At 44.9% G+C, this 27,355-nt stretch overlaps 1 protein-coding gene across 1 annotated transcript; it reads left to right on the top strand.

The window, feature by feature from the left end:
* The first annotated feature begins 13,385 nt into the window (after positions 1-13,385).
* On the top strand, positions 13,386-24,112 carry PRDX6 (peroxiredoxin 6). Its single transcript, XM_081024589.1, has 5 exons — positions 13,386-13,983; positions 17,701-17,857; positions 20,731-20,877; positions 21,667-21,813; positions 23,095-24,112. Exons 1-5 carry the CDS (start codon positions 13,889-13,891, stop codon positions 23,221-23,223), a joined length of 675 nt encoding a protein of 224 aa, XP_080880715.1. The 5' UTR covers positions 13,386-13,888; the 3' UTR covers positions 23,224-24,112.
* Positions 24,113-27,355: the final 3,243 nt, after the last annotated feature.

The raw sequence follows: 27,355 nt of genomic DNA, 5'->3' as shown, positions 1-27,355 counted from the left end.
AAAGAGGTCCTTATCTATTAGAACCCTATATTGAAATGTTGACAGATGAAATTTGCTTTAAAATGATACAGGTGATGGTCATTTTCAGATTCTTTCCCAAGTGCTCACAGCTTCGAAATATTATCCTAGAGAAGTCTAAGAGAGAGAAACAAACTTCTTGAATATAGGGTACTTTCCTTCATAAGTTTTCATGAAATCATTCTCCTCCCAAACATAAGAGGACAAATAGAAATAGAAGCAGCAATAAGAAATATGAGTAGAGAAATTGTGGCCACGCAGCAGCCTAACTGCCAAAGTGTCTGCATTCTTCCCTGCCTCAGGCCAGAGGGACAAAAAGGATTTGTACAGCCCTATGTTGCAGACATTCCAGTTAATTTATGGGATCGAGATTTACTTACACAATAAAAAACCAAAAATTTAGATGTCATCTGGACAATATAGTCCTCAGACTCAACAGATTAAGTGAAATGGGATATCAAACAAAAAAAGGTTTAGAAAGATTTAATCAGGGAATTACTCAACCTATTCAGCTCTCATCTCGACAAGGACGTAAGGGACTATGATTTAAATTTAAAAATCAAGAGCCTTTTACGTAGGCCACTGTTAAACAACTATAGACTCTGGTAGCCCTAAACTAGATAAACGATAAGCCTCTATAGATAAAACAATGGCCCCTCTCTAAGAGAAAATTAGAGACATTAACAGAATTAATAGTTATAGATTTACAAGATTGTTCAGTAATTTATTTGGTTTTTTGCGGGGCCCTTCTCAACTGGGTTAGCCCCATACTCTAACTCCTCAGGCCAAAACAAAGAATTAGAATTAGTTTAAAAAAAAAAAATTCAGATGCTCAAGTTCAATTTATTGATCCTCCTTTGCCTTTACAAATGCTAATTTTCCCTACTCCACATTCACCTACAAGCCGTAATTGTTCCACCAAAATGACCTGGTGGAGTGGCTCTTGTTTTACATAACAAAGTTACTAAGTAACTTCCAAGCTATCTAGAGTTAATCTCAAAACTCTTATCACAAACTCGCACCAGAGTGCTTCATTTAAATAGACAGAAACCAAGTAAAATAGTGGTTGTTTCTCCTAAAAACTAATTGGATTTTACCTACAAAACTTAGACAGACTCCTGTTCCTCAAGGCTTTACAGTTTTTTCAGATAGATTTAATAATGGTAAAACAGTAATTGTATCAAAACACACAATGGCCCTGCATACACCAGTGCCAAGTTTGCAAAATTCTGTGCTGAATGGCACCTTACTCACACCACTGGTATTCCTTATAACCCCCAGGGTCAAGCCATTGTTGAACGTGCTAATGCCACATTTAAAAAAACAATTACAAAAACAAAAAGGGGGAGAAAAAGGGGGAGAAAAAGAAGACAGATACAATTAGCAAGAGCCATGTTTTAAATTTTTTAAATTCTTCTGGCTCAGATATCAAAATTCACCTTAGACATACTGCAGCTGAGAGACACTTCAATAGTCTCCAGAGTCCAAAACCTTTGAAAAATGTGCCTATTTGGTGGAAGGACATTCAAACAAATCAATGGCATCTAGGAACTTTATTAACCTGGGGACGAGGCTTTGCTTGCATTTCTCCAGGTCTTGAAGAAAAACCTCTGTGGATTCCTGGTCGGTGTGTCAAACCATACCATGAGCGACAGCTCACAGAAGGAATGATATCTGTAGATACCCATCCACGCCCCTCGGGTGTGGGAAGGCTGTCACTCCTCCCAGAAGAGGAGACACTTTCTGCAGCAGTGGAAAAACTGTCTCATTTGAATCCACTCACATGGGTGAAAACCCTAGGTGGAGGATTTGCTGGTGCTATTGCTATTCTGTTTATTGTTTTGTTTATTTTGTTTACAACAAGCTCTCCGATGGGCCATAACTGAAAGAAAAATCTACCGGGTCTCTGCTTCTCATACTTCAAAAACGAAAAAGGGGGAGATGTGGCCACACAGCAGTTTAACCGTCTGTCTCCTTGTACTCGCCCCCAAAGAAAGGAGAGTCTATGAGACAGATCCTTTCAGGGACTTTGCTTCACCTTTATGTTTGCACTTTATGTCTCCCTGTTTGGCCCCAGAAAGATGGCTGGTCAGCCAATGACGAGTAAGATTCCCCACGTGGGGGACAACTCAAGCCAGGTGCAGTCGAGTGGGGACCAACAGGAGAACCCACAGGATTCAGAGAGGTGGGCACAGCACCCCACCTTCCCAGGCTAGGGAAAGCCTCTGCCTCTGTGGCTGCATTCCCTCCCTAAACCTACAAAGGAAGAGATTCAAGGATGTGCTCTCCATCTATTCATATTCATAAAAGTTTTGTCCCTTGGGGAAGTACATACATCCTGAGGCTTACAGTTCAGCTGCCTGCATGCAAGGGTGATTGGCTTGAATCAATTTCCTATTATGGTGTATGGAATTCACAGATCTTGAGATTGACAAGTTTTATCTCCTTTGCTTCCCTACCTAAGTAATAAAAGCTAATACGTTGGCCTGATTTGGCACTCACAGCCTACACCTAAACTCTATTCATGGCTACTGTCTTTTCTTAACCCTGCAACGCCCTCCTCATTCCCCACAACCCTCTTCGTTGTGCTGGATGCGACAAGAAATGAATCACTGTCCAGAGGGAATTCTCTATTTAGTAAAAGTTTAATATGCGAGAGTCACAAGGAAGGAATCTTCCATAATAATTACCTCTTTGAAGTTGAAGTTACTTTTTAAATAGGGATCGAGCTAGTAGTCAATGTTAAACTATCTGTTTGAAAATCTACTTTATTCAATACTAATTAATACCACAGAAAAGGCTTGATATGAATTAATCCAAGGTGCATTTTTTTTTTCAAATGAAATTTAAAGTAATTTTTGGCTGGGACTATCCATTTTTTTGGTTTTATTGCTGATAATTTAAGATAGAATGTATGCCAATTATTTCACTATGAAGAAATTCCTTTTATGCCATTTCTGACTAAGTTATGATGTGTGGCTAAAGGAGTTAAAAGTTCTGTTTTGTACTTTCCTAAAATCACCAGTTGAAAATGGATAATTATAATCTTTTAAAGGGCTATTTTTATTTATTATTTTTGATGCATACACATAACAAATTACTATAACCCAAAATTGAAAAAATAAAATATAATGATACAGGTGAGGAGCTGTGTGTGAAACCAGGTTTTGCCATGAGTCGATAATTGTTGAAGTTGGGCAGAGAGCACATGGGATGTATTATTCTCTCTACTTTATGCATGTTTAAATTCTTCCATTCTAAAACATTTTTAAAAGGCAAATTATGAAAAAAATATCTGTTTCTATAAAAATTTTTAATTTTCCAGAAAGTGAGAGAATGGTATTCTCCCCCTTTCCACATTCCCTCATCTCTCCATACGGTCAGGTCACATTTGTCCTGCTTAGAAATGTGATCTCAATCAACACAGAAAAGAAAACATACCGAGAACTCACTTACCATTTGTTAGGCGCTAACTAAATAGAAACCATTCAGTTTAGAGTGTGTGGTGTTGACTTGTTTAGAGTGTGTAGTGTTGACTCTCTCCCAGGAGAGAGTACCTGGGAGGGACCCTGTCCTTTGTTGGGGTCCCTTAGCTCTCTGTGGCTCTTGGGAACGTAGCCCAAGGGAGAACTGATCCTCAAAACGTTGACCCAGCATTGGGCACAGGCTGACCCTCAGCCTCCATCACTAGTGAGGGAAAAAACCATGAGGCTCATTCAACTTTGAATCCCAGCACCCAGCACTGGCTGCCACGTGGTAGGTCCTCTACCCATGTGTGCGGAGGGCACGAAGGGAAGGCAGATTTGATTTAGTGGGTTTCGGTTTTAAGTGAGCATGGTGAAGTGACGTCACCATGGCAGGTGAAGGGGCTCCCAGAATTAGCAAGAACTTTCAGGTTGGTGCTGGGCTGAAGCTGTCAGTTGCTGCTTTGTCAAATAAATCCTGCACTTAAATAGCTGCTCCCCAGGAAGGCCACTGGAATGCTGCGCTTTATTTTTAACAGTCATCACAGCCCTCAAGGTAGAACGTGGAGGGCCTGGCCCACGCTGTTGAGAAAAACCCACCCCGGCTCCAGGTGACTTACTGTGCAGTGTAGGCCTGCTGGTAACAGCATTGCATAATACACTTAAAAACTGGCTGAGAGGGTAAATCTTTTGTTAAGTGTTCTTATCATAAGAACAAAAAGGGTGGGAGGAAACTTGTGGAGGAGATAGGTATGTTAACAGCTATTGTGGTGATGTCTCCTAGTGGTGTGTACTTCTCTCCAAGCTTTAGCACTGTAAGAACTCATTTTATACTCTGTACAAATAATTGTATTATATTACATATGCAATCCCAACATTTATATAATTTGTGTCACTTAGGTCAGATGTAACTCAGAGGCTGTGTACTTTATCCTAGAAAAATCTCAGAACCTGCTGCTCTTCCCCCAGTGCCCAAAAAACCCTACAAACTTCTACCTTTTTTTTTTTTTTTAACAGATTTTATCGGGGAAGGGGAACAGGACTTTTATTGGGGAACAGTGTGTACTTCCAGAACTTTTTTCCAAGTCAAGTTGTTGTCCTTTCAATCTTAATTGTGGAGGGCGCAGCTCAGCTCCAGGTCCAGTTGCCGTTGCTAGTTGCAGGGGGCACAGCCCACCATCCCTTGCGGGAGTCAACCGGCAACCTTGTGGTTGAGAGGATGCGCTCCAACCAACTGAGCCATCAGGGAGCTCAACAGCAGCTCAGCTCAAGGTGCCATGTTCAATCTTAGTTGCAGGGGGCGGAGCCCACCATCCCTTGTGGGACTCGAGGAATTGAACTGGCAACCTTGTGGTTGAGAACCCACTTGGCCCATGTGGGAATCGAACCGGCAGCCTTCGGAGTTAGGAGCATGGAGCTCTAACCGCCTGAGCCACTGGGCTGGCCCTCCTACCTTTCTTCTGTTCTCAAACCTCTGCTGGGCTTGGTACAACTGTAGACACGCTGAGGCCTATGCTAAAGTCTTTCTTAAAATGAAGAATCCATTTGTAGTGTGAATAACCAGCATTTAATGAGATGTTTGAATTTTGAATTTTCACCTTTCATCTTAGTAACAGTTCTTAAACTGTGGTTCAGCTGGTAATTGCTAGGTCATTATTTTTTCCGTTTTCCCCACTGCCATCCTCCACAGAGCTGAAGAGCATGTTATTTACATTATTACACTAATATTTCTTACTTACAGATAAAGGGAGTGAAATGCTGCGGTTGTTTGCAATTTTCTTTGGAGAATATTTTTAAATTCTGAATGTATTCCAATCCAATCATTTTTTTTCTTAAAGAACATACGTCAGCTTCCTTAAATAATAACCTTCAAATTGGGTTTGAATTCAGAAACCCTGTGGTGCTTTCCAGCTTAATGTTCTTAACAGGTCTTGACGCTCCATTCTTGAGTAAGATGCTGGGCAGTAGGGGATGCTGTCAGCATGTTGCGACGGGGCTTCTTAGAGCAAGGGCAGAGGAGCCTCGTCCTGACTCCTGGGCTTTGGGCCCTGCTGGGAGGCCTCCTGCCAGCCGAGAGAAGCGCTGCCTTCTCGTGCCTCCATTGGTCCTCAGCTACACCGTGCCAATTCATCTGCCTTCAGTGAACCAACTTCAGCTGAGATTTCTCCCCATGGGGAAAGTTAGCTGCTAAAATGATTCTTGGTGCCAATAGTACCACTTTTTGACTAAAGCATTTCACCATGGACAAACCACTGTTCACATGCATTACTATGCTGTCCTCCACTGACCATATCCCATGGTCTCACGACGCATGGGCTAAAGAGCGGATTCAGGACTGGAACCTCGTTTGATGTTTGGTGAAGTGTGGAGTGGAGTTTAGATCCCCGCTGGTTTGCAGGTGACCTGAGGCCATTCATTTCCTCACCTGTAAGCATCACAGGGTAGAAGGGCTATCTGAGGAAAGGCTATGCGAGGACACAGCAAGAAAGCAGACAGCTATAAGCCAGAAGGAGGGCCTCACCAGACACCAACCCTACTGGCACCTTGATCTTGGACTTCCAGTTGCCAGAACTCTGAGGAAATAAATTTCTGTTGTTCAAGCCACTCAGTCTAGGGAATTCTGGTATTCTGTGGTATTCTGTGATGGCAGCCTAAGCAAATTAATACAATCTACAAGGAATCTAATAATTTTTTATTGACAGCTGCGTTCAACAAAAGTTAATGTACCTCTGAAGAAATATTTTTAAAGGTTGTTAGTTGCTGGCGAAAGGAAAATTGCAGTCAATTATTTGTTGCCTCCTTTCAATATATGAGGCAAAAGTTTTACCTATGAAGGATACCATTTATTATCCTTTTTCTCATTTGAAAGTAGTTTATTATTTAAAAAAGAAAACTTTGTACACATCCCTAGCGACTTCTCAGGAAACATTCTCAGCAATAGAATTGCTAAGTTGAAGGTCATGCATATTTTAAGGCCTTTTGATAAATATTTCCCAAGTACCCACCAATAAGGTTGAAGCAGTTCACACCCCACAAAGGAGTGGATGAGAATATCTATTCCAAATACTCATGCCACCCCTGAATTTTGTTTTTAATTTTGTGTCTTAGTTTGGTGTCTCCCAGCAGACCCTGAGGATTCAGGTGCAAGAAGTTTGAGTAATAGAGGATAGGGAAGGAAATGGGAAAATGGTACCCAGAAGCAAAGACAGTTGATAAAGAGGGAGTTACTTATCCAATTACCACAGGGACTCCTGAAGCATCACCTTGTAGAGCAATTCTGGAAATAGTGTGAAATGCCTCAGAATTATGCCCCCTGATGGGGCAGGATAATTGTATACCAACCTCAAGAGTGTTACAGTGAAGGCTGCTTGAAGGGAGGGGCCAAAGGGCCTTCTGTACTTTTTTTATTAAAAAGCTTTTATTTTTTTAAGTTCTCAGGCACAGAGATGAAAATACTGGCCGTTAGATGTTCAGGGACAGGTCCTGGACACCAAAGGCTCAAGTGAGTTTCCCTGGCTGGCAGTACTGTGTACATATTGTCACACATGGTGGCCAGGAGGTGAGGCCACCCACGACTCCATGGAAAGAGGACTGTTCAAAGCCCCATGTTTAGTCCCCTCCCAGACTGTGCCCTATGTGTGTCTTCTGTCTGCTGAGCTTACCGTTTCCCTTCACTATCACAAAACTACAATCATAACTATAATGTTTTCCTGAGTAGTCGTTTTAGTGAATGATTGACCCTGAGGCTAGTCACTGAGAGGTCTCCAGACTTTTTCCTTTTTTGAAGGATTTTAACTTTGTGCTATGTTTTGTGGTGAAGAGTCACTTGCCTTATTACTGTGATCGTTTTAAATTATTGTGTAATCAGTTCGATCCATCTTTCCCTTTATAGTTTTTGTTTACTTAAAAAGGCCTTTCTCACTACAAAGTCACGTAGACATTCAGCTATATTTTCTAGTTTCTTACGGTGTCATTCCCCCATTTAACTAACTCCACTTTGAATTTGTTGTTATATGCTATTAGGTAAAAACCTATTGTTACTTTTTTCCAAATAGTTTCTCAATTGACCCCACACCATCTCTAGAATGATCGTATTTTTCTACATTTTCTACATTACACATGATAAATTCCCACATACACTAGGGTTTGTATGTGTGGTCACTATTCTATTTAATCTATATGGCTGTTTTTTCTTGCACCACCTTCGTCTTCAGTTTCTATGGCTTTAATAGCACATATTAATATCCCACTGCACACATCTTTTTTGTTCCTTTTTAAAGTCTTCTGGGCGTACTTTCCTATTTATTCTTCCATAATAAAATTCTCTGCACCCGAAGAAAATGCTTTATTCAGAACATAAAAGAAAAATGAGATTGAGTCTGCATATTTAACTACGGTCATCTTCGTTTTGGAAGTTATTCCATGTCAAAGCTACTTGGTTTACTTGGTCATTTTTAAGTACAGAATTTCTTGGTCAATTCCCATCGGCTTCCCCCAATAAAATCCTGCTAGAGTTTTTCATTAGAATTCCTTTCAACTTAACAATTAAGTTTGGGAAAGTTGATATGTTTACAAAACTGAACCATCGTATGCTCCACAGTAAAAATAAATACATAAAACTTTTAGTGTTCTTCAGGTTTCTTGTCAACCTTAAGGAAATAAGAAATTTGATGGTTCTTAATGCACACTGCTATGTTATCCCCCGAAAATGTTCACTTCCACGGCCATTATATAAAATTGAAAATGTCCTTTTGCCAATCTGAGAAGGTAAAAAAAGTATCTATGGATTTAATATGCACTTCGTTGATTTTTCATGAATTTGAATGATTCCACATGTATTTATTGGCTAGTTACATTTCTTTCTTTGTGAACTGTACCCTCTGCCTGTTTTCTATATTAAGTATAACAACACTTTGACTTCCCAGGTAGAAGTATTTTTCCCAATATATCATTTGCCCCTTAATTTTATTTATTACATTTTCTGATATACAGAATTAATATTTTTTCCATCTATGCAAATCTATTCCTCAAGGTTTCTTCATTTATACTTAGGAAGTCTTCCAATTCAAAGATCATATAGTATTTGTGTATATTTTCTTCTAGTCATTTACTTGTTCTATTTCTTTTGCGTCTCGTGTTTAAATTCTAATTCCCTAATCCACCTTGGATTTATATCAGTTTATGGTATAACTGAAGTAAAGATTGGGTTTTATGTTGAGTTTTAAGAGTTTGTTTGTTTGAGTCTATATTAAAATATGGCCATCTTCTTTTTGGAAGTTATTCTGTGTGAAAGCTCCTTGTTTTTCTTAGTGATTTTTAAATACAGAATTTCTTGGCACACCCTTCAGTGGGGTAATAAAATGTTCTCATTTAATTTAAGCAATTAAATTCCTTTCATAATGGCTTAAAAGCTAAAGACTTCTTCCTAGTGTCTCTGATTAGGTACATTTTAGATGAAAGAATGTTGACTGTTTTTCAACTGTCCGCTGGTGTCCTCTGGGACTTTTGTGAGTCCTCTAAAGCCTACAGAGAGTTAAGCAGCTTGTTTCACCAGCACCATCTGTAAAAATGTGTTGCTACAATTCACTTGGAAGGATCCATCCCCACAGGTACACAGAATTAATTTATAGTCACAAGGTTGGCATTTTTACAAGAAGGCTGCTCAATCAAGAAAACATGACCTGAGAAATCAAATGTGTTTAGCAGACCCACTCCAAGATTTCTAGTAACAAAACCCAATCTTTATTCAGTTATATCATAAATTGACATAAAGCCAGTGTGGATTAGGGAATTAGAATTTAAACATGAGACGTAAAAGAAATAGAGTATGTAAATGACTAGAAGAAAATATACACAAATACTATGTGATCTTTGAATAGAAAGACTTCCTAAGTATAAATGAAGAAACCATGAGGAATAGATTTGCATAGATGGAAAAATACTTTGGAACATTTTAAAATCCCAAATATGAAAGAAGTCTGATCATAATGAAAATCTTTTCAAGCATCTTAGACAATTAACAAAATATACATTACCACAGAGATTATCAACTTATTCCTAATTTCATACAGAATTGATTTAATTCACCATCACAATACTTATTTGTGCATCTTCCAGAGTTGAAAATCCCTTATCACACTCAAGCAGCCAATTTCCCATTTCATGGGTGCTGAGGTCACTCAGTCTGACTCAGGACTGAGATTTGGTTGTGCATTTATGTGTTTTGGTACAAAAATTCTTTTTTTTTTTTTTTTTAAGATTTTATTGGGGAAGGGGAACAGGACTTTATTGGGGAACAGTGTGTACTTCCAGGCCCTTTTTCTAAGACAAGTTGCCGTCCCCTCAATCTTAGTTGTGGAGGGTGCCGTTCAGCTTCAAGTTGTTGTCCTTTCAGTCTTAGTCATGGAGAGCGCAGCTCAGCTCCAGGTCCAGTTGCCCTTTCCTAGTTGCAGGGGGCACAGCCCACCATCCCTTGCGGGAGTCGAGGAATCGAACTGGCAACCTTGTGGTTGAGAGGATGCATTCCAACCAACTGAGTCAACCGGGAGCTCAGCGGCAGCTCAGCTCAAGGTGCTGTGTTCAATCTTAGTTGCATGGGCGCCGCCCACCATCCCCCGTGGGACTCGGGGAGCCCAACCGGCAACCTTGTGGTTGAGGGCCCACTGGCCCATGTGGGAACCGAACCGGCAGCCTTCGGAGTTAGGAGCATGGAGCTCTAACCGCCTGAGCCACCGGGCCGGCCCCAAAATTCTTGACAAGAACCCAGGCCCAGGTCTGGGCTCTCCTTTCTAGAACACTCTACCCTAGTAGGGATAAAGTCAAACACAGGCATAGGAATTTTTATGTAGCTACAAATTATATAACTAGGGACACACTGCTCTTTTATTCCCAGCTGTTGGCAGACAAGAAATTGTTACTGTGGCTGCAGGAAGGCAGCCAAATGCTTCTCTAATACATTGTGCAATCTAGCCCCCCACACACTATCTCTAACAAATCACAAATGCTTATCATTAAAATATAGCCAAACCTTAAAGAGTTCACAACCTAGTAAGAGAGAGAGAGAGAGAGAGAGAGAGAGAGAGATCACTATGCACTCTTATTCTTCCAAATGGCCATTGCCAATCCCTTCACCTTTTTCTTCAATCTGTCCAAAGCAGTAAGGACAGAGACTGTCACAGCCCTCTGACAGTTCCTGCAGTCCCAGCCTTCCTGTCACTCTAGAGATGATTCTAAGGACTTCAAGGTTCTCCCCAACTCTGACATTGTCTATTGTCATTTTAGCAAACAGAGCCTCCACCCTCTCTGCAAAGTAAATCATTCTCTTAATCTACCTTTCCCTTTCCCAAATTCTGCTCTCTCCCTGCAATGCCTTCTTTGCCCTTCCTCCTTCCCTCCTTTCCCCTGGCACTTTTTTTTTTTTTAATTGAGGAACAGTGTATTTCTCCAGGGCCCATCAGCTCCAAGTCGTTGTCCTTCAATCTAGTTGTGGAGGGCGCAGCTCAGCTCCAAGTCCAATCGCCTGTTTCAATCTTTAGTTTCAGGGGGCACCCCACCATCCCATGTGGGAATTGAACCTACACCCTTTGTGGGGACAGAGCCAGGAGAGCAGTTTCCAGGCTCTCGGCCTCAGGTGGAAAGGCGCTGGCTCAGGTAGTAGATGGCCATCAGCTGTTACCAGTCAGCCATTAGCCACTGACATAACTGCCATGGCTATGTTGGTGGTTTGGTTGTCAGAGAAGCAGATGGCAGGCTGCAGATCGTGTGGCTCCTACTTCCTGTGTCTCCAAGCCAGTGCCAGCGAGAATATAGCAGTATGACTCCCTTCTGTATGGCTCCGTGGGTGTTCCTTTTTGGCCTCACCATATCCTGCGTTCTTGTGTGGGGAGTGGGACCAGAGACCCCGCATGACACCCGCCTAACGACCTTGTTGTTCAGAGCTTGTACTCTACCACTGAGCCATCCAGCCGTCCCTCCCCTAGCACTTTCTTGCTAGCCCTTGGGAAAGTAGTTTAACTTTTTCCCCCTGCAATGGGACATTGTACATGGAGCACCTACCTTGGGTGGGGTTTAGAGAGTAAACCCAACTGCCTATGAAGGCAGGACAAATAGTGTCCTGTCCAACTTTGTTTGCATATTAAGTATATGGGAACATTGTTGACTTTTACAAAGAAATATACTCTATCTTATTCCTCCTTGAAATATATGGTCGTTAGTCATCCTTTCATTTTCACAGTTTTGACAGAGAGAGCAGGGATGCATTAGGATAGGAATCATTTCCCCCTAATTCTACTCTAAGAAAAATAACAGTGCACGATTGGGGCTAAAATGACAATAGACGATGTCAGTAAGTGGTGGGGGACTTTCTGAATAAATAGGGAACATACACACTCTACATAGCCATGCTCCAGTCAGTGTTTGCCAAGCAGAACAGGGGCCCAGTGTGGCTAGCTAGCTCTTCTGACTTTTCAGGTCACAGACATCCAGACATTTCTGTGAAAAATCACGTTTTTAAAATGTTTACAGCTAATCCAAGAGAATTTGAAATGCTGCAAAGGCTAAAGCAAACAAGTTTGCAAGGTGGAGGAGGGTGGCTAGTGCACAGTCCTCAGCACTGTAAATTCTAACAGGCATTAATATTATTATATTTGCTTAATTTACGACAGACAGTTCTATAATTGTGCCTTTTCTGGAGATCAATAATTTGTTTCTGTATTCATTCTCCATATTTGTGGTATATCTTTATTTTCTAGCTTATTTCCACAACATTATTAATGGTGTCTTATGGTCAAATGACCCTCCTGTTCTTCTGTTTCTCCCCTATAAAAGGAGTCCTTTTAGAACCAAAGTTTGGAGTCAAATTTATTTAGAGATTAAATTATACTAGCTTTAGAAATGTTAGCAGTAATCTTACTGTAAGTCCTTGTTCAGAGAACTGATTAAATAGGATCAGTGCGCACACACACATGCACACACACACACACACACACACACACACACAGGAAGGCATCACTATGATAAAAACTGAAATCACAGTATGTGAATCACTTCTCTTAACACTGTCCATGTGCCTTCCTTAAGCCTGAAGGGCTCCATCCAGAGGATTTTTCCCAATTCTGAACTCCCACCATTTGGCACTCTCCCCCCATCAGAATTTACCCTACATTCTTGTAATAACGCATGTATGTCCGCCTCCCTTGTAAGAGCAGGGACTATCTCTCTTCATTGTATTACCAGGCCTGGCACAATTCCTAACATATAGTTGGCAAAGCAAGAGTTATTTCATAAACCATTATCATCACCCAAATAAGAGCTACCATTTCCAGAACACTCCTGATGTGCTGAATAGATTACCCACGTTTCCCTGGAGGCTTTCCCAGACCAGACCTTCCAATCCAAAGCCCATGCCAGTCACCTTCTAGCACACAACCTTATTTATTCCTCTGCATAGGATTTACTGCTATCTAATGTAGTATTTTTGTTTAATTATATCTCCCCCACTAGAATGAAAGCTCCAAGAGAACAGTCATCTTGTCTAGCCGGTGCTTAGCACATAGAACGCAAATTAATAAATCTAAACTCCCCACTTCCTTTGGTGGCAGAGTTGACTTGAGCACAGGGTAGTCTATCACAGTATGTTTTAAAATCTATATTTGGATTTCAGGATAATTGTGTCGATTATTTTGTAATTCATATTGAGCTCTGCGAGAGGGGAGTACAATAAAAATAAAAGTTTGGTCACAGTCCCCCAAGCACTGACTAACACGGGTGCGGGAACTTTTGCTGCAATAAGAAAGCCACTTCCTTTGACATGAGGTCCCCCACCGTCTGGGTCTTGCCACATCCTCTGATATGACAGAGTTAATGATGGCTGGGCGAGCTGGGGCGGCCAGATTCCAGACGCTCACGTTAAGAGAGCGGTGAGTGGAGCGGTCGCTTGCGTCGGGTGTGCAGGAGGGTCTGCGCGGATTCTGTGGCTACCGGGGAGCCCTTGCGACCTCAGCCGGAGCCTGTCCACCCCCGCGATACTCCGCGTTGGGGGCCCCCCTTCCTACTGCATTCGACTTTCTTTCACCTCCAAAGCCCAAACGCATTGCAGGATCAAATCGTGCGTACCGCCGCGCCTGCAGAAGGCAAAGTTATTGAGTCACATGAAGGGACAAATAGGATCGTGCCCACAGGCTCTGGATAGGTTAGAAGCGTGGCGGGGCACTGGACAGCGCCAGGGACGCCCAGGCCTGGCTCCGCCCCTCGCTCCGCCTCAGTCGGCCGCGGCCCCGCCCACCCCGCTAGAGGCCTGGCCCCGCCCGTCGCTCAGGCCGTGGCCCCGCCCACCCCGCCCCCATCCCGCCCCTCCAGGCCGCATTTAGCTGTAGTGCCTACCATCCTCCCGCGTCATTGCTGCCGCCATGCCCGGAGGTCTCCTTCTCGGGGACGAGGCTCCCAACTTCGAGGCCAATACTACCATCGGCCGCATCCGTTTCCACGACTACCTGGGAGACTCGTAAGTGGCCACCTCGTCGCCCTGCGCTGGCTACACCCGGACTCGGAGTGCCTTCCCTGTTTCTTCTCCCTTCCGTACTCCCTGCGGCTCAGCGGCTGCTCGCCTCCCGCCTCCTCCTTCCCGCACCGGTTCCCGCACGTGCCCCGCATCGTATGTCCCTAGCCCCACGTCGGCCACTTGATCCCCTTTCACGTCCCAGCCCCCGGCCTGGCCCGCCTGGCTCCGGGCGGGATAGGGGGAGGGGAACGCAATTGGATTCCCGCAGGTCCCGGGAATCCCAGGCCGGTGCAGGAGGATTTGTTTTGCCTGTTTAACTCGGTTTGGTAAACTGCAAGTAGCGTGATCCAGCCGAGGTCCTTTGGGGCAGAGGCCGGGCGGTCACTTCCCGGGACTCGTGCCCCGGGTCGTCCCCCCCCGCCCTCCCTGCGTTCTGGAATTTGCTCCCCGGGGCAGGTGGGTGTCTAAAGCGAGTTGGAGGACACTGCTGCTGGCTCCGGGAGGCCCCGCGTGTTATCAGAGGGTTCTGCTTGCTGCGTGGTATTTGCAGGCTTCTCAGAACAAAATGTAAAATTTTAAACAAGCTAGTTGCTAGATAAGAGGCCGATAGACTTTTTCTCCTGAGCCTCCTTTAGTGGCCAGGACATGATTTGCAACAGCTTTGGGAGGAACCCAGAACACTCTGTGTGTAGGTGTGTCCTTCATTCCAGAACTTGCAACACTTTGAGGGGAGGGCCTTCTGAGGTTGTTCCGTTGCAGTGACCTGTTCTTGCGGGGGCTGGCCCTTGAGGTTGCCAGGACACTGTCCCTGAGCACTCTGAGATCCTTTTGTTTCCCAGTAGTGTGCCCCTCACTGCCCCCTCCCCCTCTGCCTTGCCGCACATGGCCTTGCTCATGAGTGATAAATTAGTGACTTATTGGCCTGGCAATCATACCATTATGACTAGTAGTAAATTGGTGTCACCCTGGTTTACAGCTCCTGAATCAGCAAACTTTTAGTTGCTTGATCTGAAACACCCCAGATGTGTCTAGTTACAGTGTGTATGGTTCTGGAGTTCCATGGCTCCACCACCCTGTGGTCTTCTGAAGCTTAACAATTCCTCCCAGGTTTGAATCCCTTTTACATACAGTGTCCAGGTGTCTATTTATATGTATAGACAGAGAGAGAGAGAAGGGAGTTTATGGGATTAACGATTGGACAGGGCTGCGCAGAGAACCTGGGAGAGATTCTATACCTTAGGACTACCCAAGCCCTAACAACCCCTTAAGTCCATTTTCCAGCCACGCATTAAGGGGAAAGCTAAGGTTTGTGAAAGAGAGGACTCCACTAGAAAAAGGATGAGAAATGGAACAGTCAGACCTTGAAGGCAGGAAAAGACTTCAGAAATACAGACTAAGGCCACTTGGAATCTAGGTATTAGTATTTTCTCCAAAACCCCTGTGGGATTTTCAGAGTATGTTCCTTCCCATTTCTACCCTCGGTCCTCACCCCCGTAAAACATAAAAATCTTACCAGAACTCTTAGGTTCTATGGATTAAAGGTAAGTATTAACATAATGAATAATTTCTATCACAATAATTATAAATGCTGTCACTATTTAAGCTCACCCTAATGGGGGTGGGGTGGAGGGGAGGGACGTTGTCATTTATTGGCCTCGGATCTATCTTGATTTGATTAAAAGTGGTATACCTTCTCAGGGACCCACCCCTGGGACAATGAGAGAAGTATCTGTGTCTATAAACAAATACTTTGCAAGTCTGCCAGGGTCAGGCATAGGCTATTCCCTGCTCCATCCCCAAAAGAAGTCTGAGCCCTTTATATTATTATAATACGTGGATTTCTCCCTGATGTAATTTTTTCCAAACTCCATTCTGTATGTGACCTCAATTCAGACTGTCAATTTTTTGATTCAGGTATTTTTTTGGAGAAAAAAATAAAATAACTTTAAACGTTAGAGGTACCTTCCTACCCCTGACAATTGGACACAACTAAGGGGTTGGGGGGCTATATTTGATGAGTTTATTGAGCCTTATCACTGTTTTCTGTACGTATGTGGCAGAAGCAGCTTCTTCACCAAATAAAACCTGTGTTTTCCTGGGGTTTTCTGGGTGTTACTAAGTAGGGACTGTTCCCTTAAAGGAGGAAACCCTTTGTCTTTTGAAAATGAGGAAGGAAGGAAATGGGATAATGTAATTGAATTACTCTTAAGAGCAGCAGTAAGGAAGGGTCTTGAGGGCAAGGCAGGCCACGCGGGCAGACATTCTCAGAGACTGTTCTATTCCTAGCCAGCTGGTAAACTGGGGTTTGGTTCTGGGGTGGGGAGGATGTGAAGTGGGAGGAAAATGAGTTCCTTAGCATGATTCAGCAAAAACGATCTCTTGACTCAAAAGGAAAGAGAACACCTAGCTTTCTTCATTCATCACCCCTTTAACAAGAAATGGCCTGTTTCATTTTTTCTCAGAAGTTGCAACTGACCCTTCAGCAGACCCTTTTCCGTAGAATCTAAGGCCTGGATTTTACTCGTAGATATATTATTTATTTCAAAAGATATATACCCCTCTTATTGCCCTTTATAGCACTCAATCCTAAAACTATTACCTCTTGCTTCCCAGTCTTGCCATAGGACCCTCAGTCCTTTTTGTAATAAAGTCTTTTCCTTTCCTGAAGCTCTGGGAGTTGAGTGACAGGTGTAAGTTCGAAGGGGGTACCCTTGCAACTGCTTTGTTCTTTGTGCTTGGGGAAACTTGGCAAACTTTGGAGAGATCGGCTTGGAATCGAAGCTAGATTTAGTAGAGTACTAGATCAGACCTGCTTTAATGTTGTAAGCCCATGGGAGTATGGAAAATTGATCGTTAAATTTTCCTTTTCAGTAGAGAGTAGTGTAGTTTCTGTCGCCAATGAGAAGGAAATGGTACGCCAAAGGTTCTTGGCGACTCAGCTTGATAGGTGCTGAGAATCTATACAAGTTTAACCTTAAGCAGTGATGATTTAGGGATTCGTATTTACCTGTAGAAATCTACATTATAGGCTGTCAGTTTGCTACCTACTTGGTCTGAAGGAAAACCGCAAATAAGGAAATAGGTAAAATTCTTGTTTGGTCAGAATACAAATATTAGGTGTCCTGTTTGGCAGGTTAGATCAGTAAAGCAGTTTTACAAAAGAGTTTATATCCATTCACTTCAAAGACTCCACATGGCAACTTTAATTTTGCATTTAAATAGAGGACAGAAGCCTATTTATTGCAGATTACATAATCTGTTTATTATTGCAGTCAGGCATTTGTTTGGATTCAAGGCCTATGGGGACGCCCCGTATTTGGGGCTGTGTGCTTAGGAAAAAATGCAGAAGAGGGTAAGAAGAAAGAAAAAGTTATTTCAATAAGCTATTTGGTTTGAGTAGCATAGTTTTTATTAGTTGAAAAGGGGTCAGGGCTCTGTCGTTATTAAAAGAGGCAACACCCGTAAATTACAGTCTTTTAAAATATGTCATCTTGAATTGCATATCCTTGATTGAATTGGGCTTTAAACCTTGGCTTTTCTGGATGTAAGAAGATCAAAAAGCATTCCTCAACAGAAAAATTTTAAAGTAATTGTCTTCATAAGCATTCATTGAAAAAAGAAAGTCATTTTTAGTCCAGGATTTGTGGCTTCTCATTCGTGCTCCATGATGGTAGCGATAACCTCTTCATTCAGTCATGACCTTGGTTTTCTTCTTTTTAGATGGGGCATTCTCTTCTCCCACCCTCGGGACTTTACCCCAGTGTGTACCACAGAGCTTGGCCGAGCTGCAAAGCTGGCCCCGGAATTCGCCAAGAGGAACGTGAAGCTGATTGCCCTTTCAATAGACAGCGTTGAAGACCATCTTGCCTGGAGCAAGGTATAGTGTCGGGGCGTGTGCTTCAAGGTTATACATCAAGTTATCAATTACAGAGCAGCTGGGGGGTGTTTGGAGGTGAAGGTTCAAGTAAACCTCAGGTTCAGACTTCACTGATCACTTGCAAATGACCTGGGTTGCGGTGTCCTCTGCCTTGCTCAGTGCAAGGGTCGGTTCTCAGCCCTCATCTTTCTTGGCCTCCCAGCAGCATTCAGCCCAGCTGATCCCATTTTCCTATCTTGGCTTCTAGGTCACTGTATCGCTAGCTGTTCCTGCTCAGGCACAGACTGAGTTTCATCGTCTCCCAACTCCTAATTTATGCTTGAGTTGCCCTGGGCTCATTTCTTGGACCTTTTCTCTTTTTATCGACACTCTTTCCCTTGGTGAGCTCATGTGTTCACAATCATATGCTGATTCCCAAGTTCCATCTCTAGGCCAGACTCTCCTGACCGAGATTGGTACAACCACTACTTACTTGGCATTTCCCCCGGGGTGTCCCGTCATCTGACACCTCTATGTCTAAAACTGGGCTTCTCTTCTTAAGCCCAGGGTCTTACTCATCTGAGCTAATGGCAACTGCATTTTTGTAGTGTAGTTGCGCAGGCCACAAATCCAGGAATCATCCTTAATTCCTCTGTTTTTTTTTTCACATCATACATCTGATCCATCAGCAAACTTGTGTGCAGTGTGTTCAAAATATATCCAGAATCCCAGGTATCTTTGTGACCTGCCCTCACCTCTTATAGGTCTCGACTCAACTACCTGTAACGGCTGTCCTTGGCGTCCGTCTCTAATATTATAACCCTCCTCCACATACTCCCTATCCCCCTCTGATTAATTTTTCTCCTTAGCACTTGTCACCATCTGAAATACTGTGCACATTGCTAATTCCGTTTGTTTGTTTGTCCCCACCAGAGTGGAGGATCAGCAGGGTGGACCTCTGTTTTGCCACTGCTGAGGCAGTGCTCTGTACTGGGGGGCGGAGGGACAGGTTAGATTCACCGAATGAATGAACTAAAGGAACTGTCTACTTTCAACAAAAGGATTTTTTTGGATAGTTATTGGGGCAGTCTAAACTTAACTTGAGAACATGGTAATAACTTTGCTACCGTGTTCTCCTATCTAATGAGAGGGGACTCTGGAGGGATGCTTACTGGGGACTAGACTCTATGTCAGGCATTTCACATGCACCTGAATAACATGTAGCTCTGACATGTGAGTTGGCCCCTGCGGCTGTATCCCTTGGCCGGTTCATACCAGTTAATCCCAAGTGTCTGAGAAGAAGAATCCTGTAGCAGGCAAAAGAGAAGGGCATTTCACGCAGAGAGTTGGAGGGACTTACTCAAGGTTCCCTGCTAGGAAATGATGGCATTGTGATTTGAACCTCAGACTAATGCTTTTTTTTTTTTGATACTGGATGATAGAGAGTAGGAATTAACCTGATTTAGGACAGAATAAAGCCGAAGCATAAGGTTCTTTGGTGTTCATGAGTGTCATGTAACTCCTGTCATGCAAGTGGCAGGGTTGAATTACTACGTAGCAACAGTTACAGATGGCCAAGCAAGAGTTTAGAGCCCATTATGCAATACCTTTTAAGGCATAATGCTATGCCGTCAACTCCTCTTTTGCTTTCAAGGCTCCCCATAATAAGTAGACCTCCTTCCAACTTTAAATCCTGTCTTCCATTACTTCTGAAACCTCTACCCAGAAAAGTTCCTCATTCTCCAATCAATAGTTTATGCTGAGACTTGCCTTCATTTTCATTCATATTGCTCCCTTTCCCTAAAATGCTTTGTGAAAATCTTACCCATCCTTCAAAGGCACAGGTAGAAGTCACACCCCTTTCTGGAAGCCTTTCCTAAGTCAGCAGTCCTACAAATGGGGATGTTAATACTCTTCAGCATTTTCCATTTACATGTTATAGTCTTATGTTTGCTGCTACTTCATATGGGGATCGTCTGACCAACTTAGAAGTTCCTTTGAAGGCAGGAAGTGTGTCTTCCTCAGCTGTATTGCACATGAACGTACCGTAATGCTTAGCTCACCCTGAGCACTACAGAAATGCTAGATCAAGTAAAGCTGGATTTTTTTTTCCCAAAAAAATACTCCCAGGGACAGGAAAAGTAGAAATGAATGAGGTTTTACTAGGGGAGGAGGGTTAGAGGATGGAGTACATTATTGTCCTTTTACTTCCGACTTGAAATGCTTTGTTTTCTGTGTGGATTTCGCCCTAGTGTAAATTTACCTCTGCCATTTCACCCATACAAGATTTACATTTGATTTGTCCTTGAAGTGTGTGTGTGTGTGTGTGTGTGTGTGTGTGTGTATTCAATTCTCCATTCTTGTGCTTGCTTTAAGTTTTGTGATGTTTGTTTCTTAACATCTGTCTTCCAGTAGCTTCATGTCTGAGTCAGGATGCTTTTCAGGCAAGGACCGGATCTATAGAATTATCTTTGCATGTGGCATTGTTTCTAGATATGGTGGACTTAAGGAACCCATTATTTCTGATGGTTTTTGCAATATTGGGGTCCCCAGAGGCACCTGGGATTGGGATCTAAGGCTACATTATTCAATTTTTGAAAAGTTGGCTGCTGTTTCCTCATAACAGTAAAGGCACCCAGTAAAGGCACTCCTGGTATGTGGAGACTTGGGTGTGGAAAGGGTCTGTGGTGGTAACTGAAGTCTATACCCTCCTGTTGTTCCTGTCTAGGATAATTGGGATGAGGAGCGTCCATTCATTTATGTATTAAAATTGCCTAGAGAAATTATTGGGGTTGCAGTCCTCTTCCCTATCTTGCAGTATGGCGGCTGTTAATTGATTGAGTTCCGAGGATGCTCCTGGTTTAGATTTCTCTTTCCTTTTGCCTGCATTTTAGGATATCAATGCTTACAATGGCGAGAAGCCCACCGAGAAGCTACCTTTTCCCATCATTGACGATCGGCATCGGGATCTCGCCATCCTGCTGGGCATGCTGGACCCGGCCGAGAAGGACGAGAAGAACATGCCTGTGACAGCTCGTGTGGTGAGTTGCAGAAGTCTATTCCATGGTCATCATAATGGGCCAGGCTGTCTGTCCAAGCAAATGCTTCAACCAACTAGAGGAAATAAGGAGAAAAGAGCCAATTAGGAAGTTATTGTATTGGTGCCAATCTCATCGGTCATCAGCAATGCTTATGTAAAAATATCGGCTACATGCTTAAACGGCTTAATTCATAGCTTCTGGAGATCTCCATAAAATCAGTACTATCCTAGGAAGGCACCTAGAATTGAGGGATCTTTCCTGTAGCTCTCCTGACAGCCCTTTCTCTAGGTGATGGGTCTTGGCCTTCCTGAGGCAGCTCTGGTTTTGAATTCTTTGTTCTGTCCTTCCTCCATGGAGAATAAACTCATATGTAAAAAGTACAACTATTTAGGACAGATACCAACTCCTACTGGTATTATTTTTGTGATCGTAATCCCTAGTTAGCCCTTGCCTGGATTCAGTTTACATATCAGTTTTTCTTACTTGGGACAGCCAGAACCAAATATAAGTTTAGAAAAACAACATGGACGCTCTGTTGTACACCTGCAACTAATGATATTGTATGTCAACTGTAATTGAAAAAGAAAGGGAAAAAACAGTATGGAGAAGGAGAGTGTCTAGATTCCAGCCACCCACATTAAGTTGGATGTGTCATTCTAGATGTTTGGACATTGTTTGTTTGTGTTTTCACACCCTTGCACATTTTTAATGACTGAAGCGCTTTCTAAGAGGCTTTAATCTCAAACACACTCAGCACTCTTCCTATTTATGCATCTGTGTGCTTTGCAGGTATTTATTTTTGGTCCTGACAAGAAGCTGAAGCTATCTATCCTCTACCCAGCTACCACCGGCAGGAACTTCGATGAGATTCTGAGAGTCGTTATCTCTCTCCAGCTGACAGCAGAAAAGAGGGTTGCCACCCCGGTTGACTGGAAGGTAAAGATGTTCTAAGGGCAGAGACCCATCTTTCCTGGAAGGCCTGTGGGACTAGTGTCTACATGGCGACCCTCAGCCTGTTACCCGGGCCTGTTTCTGGCAGGCAATTACACTGGGACAGTTTTTCCTTATGGCTGAGTTTAAGATATGCTGAGAGGCCATTTTCAAGGTCGGTTAACATCTTTACATTAAACAGATTCCCTATATTGCTTTCTAACTTTTACAATTTTTGGACAAGCTAATCGGTCAATTGATTCCTTTTCCTAATAAAAAGATTTTTTTAAACCTTTAACCTGATGGCGAAATATTTACAACAAAACTTGATGGGCCACATAAGTCATGGCTATAAAACGATTTGGTGTGTTAATGTCATGAAGCATTTCATTTCTCTTAAACGTCAGTCTTTTCAGCGCATGTAGAAGTCTCTGAAACTTGTTCATAAACTTTTAATCTCTAGGATGTCTGCAGTGTGTAGCATACGGATAATGTCACAAGAGTATCTTAACGGTGCTTCATTTTTAGAATATGCTAACCTGAATACCTGGTTGTTTTGTTGTTGTTTTTTCTGATAGGCAGATCAATGAACATTCTGTATCCCTTCATTAAACATGGGTTTATGGCGCCCAGACAGTGGTCACTGGGATATAGCCATAAACAGTATAAATTCCCTCCCCTCTTAGAACTTACATTCCAGTGGGTAGACAAACAGTACACCAGTTTATAGGCTGTTAGGCGGCAGGAAGTGATAGGATAATCAAGAGAGGAGGGGAGAACGGGAGCACAGAGAATGGGAGGGTGGCTTTTCCAAATGGCTGTCAGCGGAGGCCTTCCTCTTCAGGGACCTGTGGGAAGGACATGATGAAAGAGAGACCAACTCAATGCATATTTGTGAGAAAAGAGCCCACAGAAGGAACAGCTAGTGCAAGGAGCTTTACCTGAAAGTGAGCTTGGCGTGTTCCAGGAATAGAAGGAAAGCCAGCATGCCCGGGAGGGACCCCAGGAGGCGGGGCGAGAGGTGGCAGTGGTAAGGATGTAGAGTGAAAATTTTAAAGTGTGGTGGCAAGCCATTACTGGGTTTCAAACACGACTGTTTCTTGGGAAGATGGGGCAGTGCTTTCTCTCAGCAAGTGCCGGAGATCAGCTGGCGAAAAAGTTCCTCAGAGGGGAGAGTAAATAAGCTTGGTTCTCATGAGTACCTGTAGCTACTTTTATAAAGTGAATTCTTGCCTTTGGCCTTTAACTTTATGGTTGAATTTCACCATTCTCAATGTCTTCCCATAGGATGGCGATAGCGTGATGGTCCTTCCCACCATCCCTGAAGAGGAGGCCAAGAAAATTTTCCCCAAAGGAGTCTTCACCAAAGAGCTCCCATCTGGCAAGAAATACCTGCGCTACACGCCCCAGCCGTAGGTCTCCCCAAGGCATTGGCGCTGGAGCTCACAGCACCGAGAGCCGGAGGGTGCCACCTGCCTCTCAATCTTTCCTACAGCAATTCCAGAAAAACATCCCCGTCTGATCACAGCCAAGGTCTTTAGGTTGCTACAGTACTGGCTTATTAAATGAAAATGGCACTAAAAACTCCGTGGGGTTCTCTGCTCTGTGCCTTCACCAGCATTCTGTCCTGTTTGTGTATCTCAGCCCTCCGCTGGCTCTCTTTGAAATACATTCTGTATTTGAGACGCAGATCTTGCTGGATCTCTGCAGGGTTTGTAAGCAACAAGGTAGATCCATTGGTTGAAAAAGCCCGCTTTGCTCCATCATGGAATGACCATCCGTTTTTCAGTTGTTCTAATCGAATCCTCTCTTCTGTTCCACATTTTGGGGAGCAGATCTGTAGATCTCTTAGTTTATAACCCAAGAAATTAGTAATCCAGATATTCTCCAGTATTCAGTGTTTTGATCACAGCTAAGGGGAGAAACTTTTCAGTTCTGTTGTTTTCCAGTAGATAACTGAAGTGGGAAGAGCTGGGGGGGTCTTGGGAGATCTTTAAATATTTTGCTAACAGAAACTTTTCAATACGTTTCTACCAAAAGAGGGAAGGTACAGAAAAGCCTCCCCTTACCTGCCGGGAGGAGTAGCAGAGGTGTGAGCAGAATGACAGTGCCGTGTGCCTTTTATGCAGTCTTTTCCGTGTGTTGGTCTGCTCCACTGTGATGGACACCAAAGGGGCCCACCTTGGGAGGGAGGAGAGGACAACTGGAATTGTTTTATTATAGAACTATTCTTGCTGGCAGGGTGGGTATTTTCTGAATTTTGCTTTTTGGGGATCTAGCCAATAAATCCTTTGTTAAAACTGGATCCGAGAATTCTGTTGTCACATGTTGAAGTACTCGTGTGGACTCATGTGCTGAGGGTAGAAGGCCCCTCGCTGGGATTGGCATTGGTAATTTTCTCCAAGACAGACGGACACATAAAACTTCATTTAACGTAAACGTTCTTTAATGGTTCAAAGTCTGAATCTCCAACATTAATTATGCAAACTTGAGTCTTTACTGACTGATGGAACATTTGCCATTGAATTTGCAAAATCAAAATTGAATGCATCAACTTTTCCCCCAATAAACCTATTACCCCTCTTATTACTCACTCAGGCACCCAAACCTTGATGTTTTGGTTATATCTACTCTACACACCTGGATAATGTCAACATAAAAAGGCTTAAAAAACTCAAAAAGACAGTCATGTGCCCTCAAACTGAGTTCCGGCCATACCACTAGACAGCCATGAAGCCATGGGACTGAAAGTTTTCTTTTTCCAAATATAAACTACTACATAGTGAATGTGCATTTCCTGGTAGAAGTGACTAAGTACATGTCAGGCGGGGTGTCTAGTCCTGCTGCCCACCTAAGAATGCAGGATATGGTGAGGCCAAAAAGGAACACCCACGGAGCCATAGACAGGGGAGCCATACCACTATAGTCTTGCTGGCGGCTGGGTTGGACACACAGGAAGCAGGAGCAACACGAGCTGCAACCTGCCGCCTGCTTTTGTACCAACCAACCAACCCCACTTGCTAACTGCAATCCGCCGTACTAACTGCAGTCCGCTCTTGCTAACTCAGCCACCATCTTCTTGCTAGCCCCCATTTTCCTGCTAGCGTTGCCACAGCAGATATATTTGTGGCCAACGGCTCACTGTTTATAGCTGATGGCCATCCAATCACAGTTGATGGCCATTTACTACATGAGCCAGCACCTTTCCATGTGAGGCCAAGAGCCTGGAAAGTGCACTCCTGGCTCTGTCCCCATACCACCCCTACAGGGTCTCGCCTCACAATCTACGCGACAAGTGTCTTCTGTGAGGGGCCCTGTGCGAGGAGCCTGGAGGTGAATGCAATATCCGGGACACAGCCAGGCGCTCTGGGCACAGCCAGGGTGTCTCAGGGCACCACCAGTCCTGGGCACAGCCAGACTTCCTGGGCTTCTTAGGGGACCACCAGTCTCCCCAGGCACAGCCAGGGCCTCTCAGGACACTGCAACTCTCTGGGCACAGCCAGACTTCCTGGACTCAGCCAGGGCTCTCAGGGCACTGCCACTCTCTCTGGACACAGCCAGACTTCCTGGACTCAGCCAGGGCTCTCAGGGCACTGCCACTCTCTCTGTGCACAGCCAGACTTCCTGGACACAGCCAGGGCTCTCAGGGCACTGCCACTCTGGACACAGCCAGACCTCCTGGACTCAGCCAGGGCTCTCAGGGCAGTGCCACTCTCTCTGGACACAGCCAGACTTCCTGGACTCAGCCAGAGCTCTCAGGGCACCACCACTCTCTCTGGACACAGCCAGACTTCCTGGACACAGCCAGGGCTCTCAGGGCACTGCCACTCTGGGCACAGCCAGACCTCCTGGACTCAGCCAGGGCTCTCAGGGCACCACCACTCTCTCTGGACACAGCCAGACCTCCTGGACTCAGCCAGGGCTCTCAGGGCACTGCCACTCTGGACACAGCCAGACTTCCTGGACTCAGCCAGGGCTCTCAGGGCACTGCCACTCTCTCTGGGCACAGCCAGACTTCCTGGACTCAGCCAGAGCTCTCAGGGCACTGCCACTCTCTCTGTGCACAGCCAGACTTCCTGGACTCAGCCAGGGCTCTCAGGGCACTGCCACTCTGGGCACAGCCAGACTTCCTGGACTCAGCCAGGGCTCTCAGGGCACTGCCACTCTGGGCACAGCCAGACTTCCTGGACTCAGCCAGGGCTCTCAGGGCACTGCCACTCTGGGCACAGCCAGACTTCCTGGACTCAGCCAGGGCTCTCAGGGCACTGCCACTCTGGGCACAGCCAGACTTCCTGGACTCAGCCAGGGCTCTCAGGGCACTGCCACTCTGGGCACAGCCAGACTTCCTGGACTCAGCCAGGGCTCTCAGGGCACTGCCACTCTGGGCACAGCCAGACTTCCTGGACTCAGCCAGGGCTCTCAGGGCACTGCCACTCTGGGCACAGCCAGACTTCCTGGACTCAGCCAGGGCTCTCAGGGCACTGCCACTCTGGGCACAGCCAGACTTCCTGAACACAGCCAGGGCTCTCAGGGCACTGCCACTCTGGGCACAGCCAGACTTCCTGGACTCAGCCAGAGCTCTCAGGGCACCACCACTCTCTCTGGACACAGCCAGACTTCCTGGACACAGCCAGCTTCCTGGACACAGCCAGGGCTCTCAGGGCACTGCCACTCTGGGCACAGCCAGACTTCCTGGACTCAGCCAGAGCTCTCAGGGCACTGCCACTCTCTCTGTGCACAGCCAGACTTCCTGAACACAGCCAGGGCTCTCAGGGCACTGCCACTCTGGGCACAGCCAGACTTCCTGGACTCAGCCAGAGCTCTCAGGGCACTGCCACTCTCTCTGTGCACAGCCAGACTTCCTGGACACAGCCAGCTTCCTGGACACAGCCAGGGCTCTCAGGGCACTGCCACTCTGGGCACAGCCAGACTTCCTGGACTCAGCCAGAGCTCTCAGGGCACTGCCACTCTCTCTGTGCACAGCCAGACTTCCTGAACACAGCCAGGGCTCTCAGGGCACTGCCACTCTGGGCACAGCCAGACTTCCTGGACTCAGCCAGAGCTCTCAGGGCACTGCCACTCTCTCTGTGCACAGCCAGACTTCCTGGACACAGCCAGGGTTCTCAGGGCACTGCTACTCTGGGCACAGCCAGACTTCCTGGACTCAGCCAGAGCTCTCAGGGCACTGCCACTCTCTCTGTGCACAGCCAGACTTCCTGAACACAGCCAGGGCTCTCAGGGCACTGCCACTCTGGGCACAGCCAGACTTCCTGGACTCAGCCAGAGCTCTCAGGGCACTGCCACTCTCTCTGTGCACAGCCAGACTTCCTGGACACAGCCAGCTTCCTGGACACAGCCAGGGCTCTCAGGGCACTGCCACTCTGGGCACAGCCAGACTTCCTGGACTCAGCCAGGGCTCTCAGGGCACTGCCACTCTCTCTGGGCACAGCCAGACTTCCTGGACTCAGCCAGGGCTCTCTGGGTACAACCAGACTTCCTGGACTCAGCCAGGGCCACTCAGGGTACTGCCACTCTCTCTGGGCCTCTC

Source organism: Rhinolophus hipposideros (assembly GCF_964194185.1).
Source record: "Rhinolophus hipposideros genome assembly, chromosome: 19".
NCBI lineage: Eukaryota > Metazoa > Chordata > Mammalia > Chiroptera > Rhinolophidae > Rhinolophus > Rhinolophus hipposideros.
This window is presented reverse-complemented; position numbering and strand designations above follow the sequence as displayed.

Bases quoted from the DNA above. Each gene is read 5' to 3' on its own strand.
- PRDX6 (XM_081024589.1), top strand. From the start codon at position 13,889: ATGCCCGGAGGTCTCCTTCTCGGGGACGAGGCTCCCAACTTCGAGGCC. The intron at 17,858-20,730 runs GTATAGTGTCGG...CCTGCATTTTAG, and splicing joins ACCATCTTGCCTGGAGCAAG to GATATCAATGCTTACAATGG. The intron at 20,878-21,666 runs GTGAGTTGCAGA...TGTGCTTTGCAG, and splicing joins TGCCTGTGACAGCTCGTGTG to GTATTTATTTTTGGTCCTGA.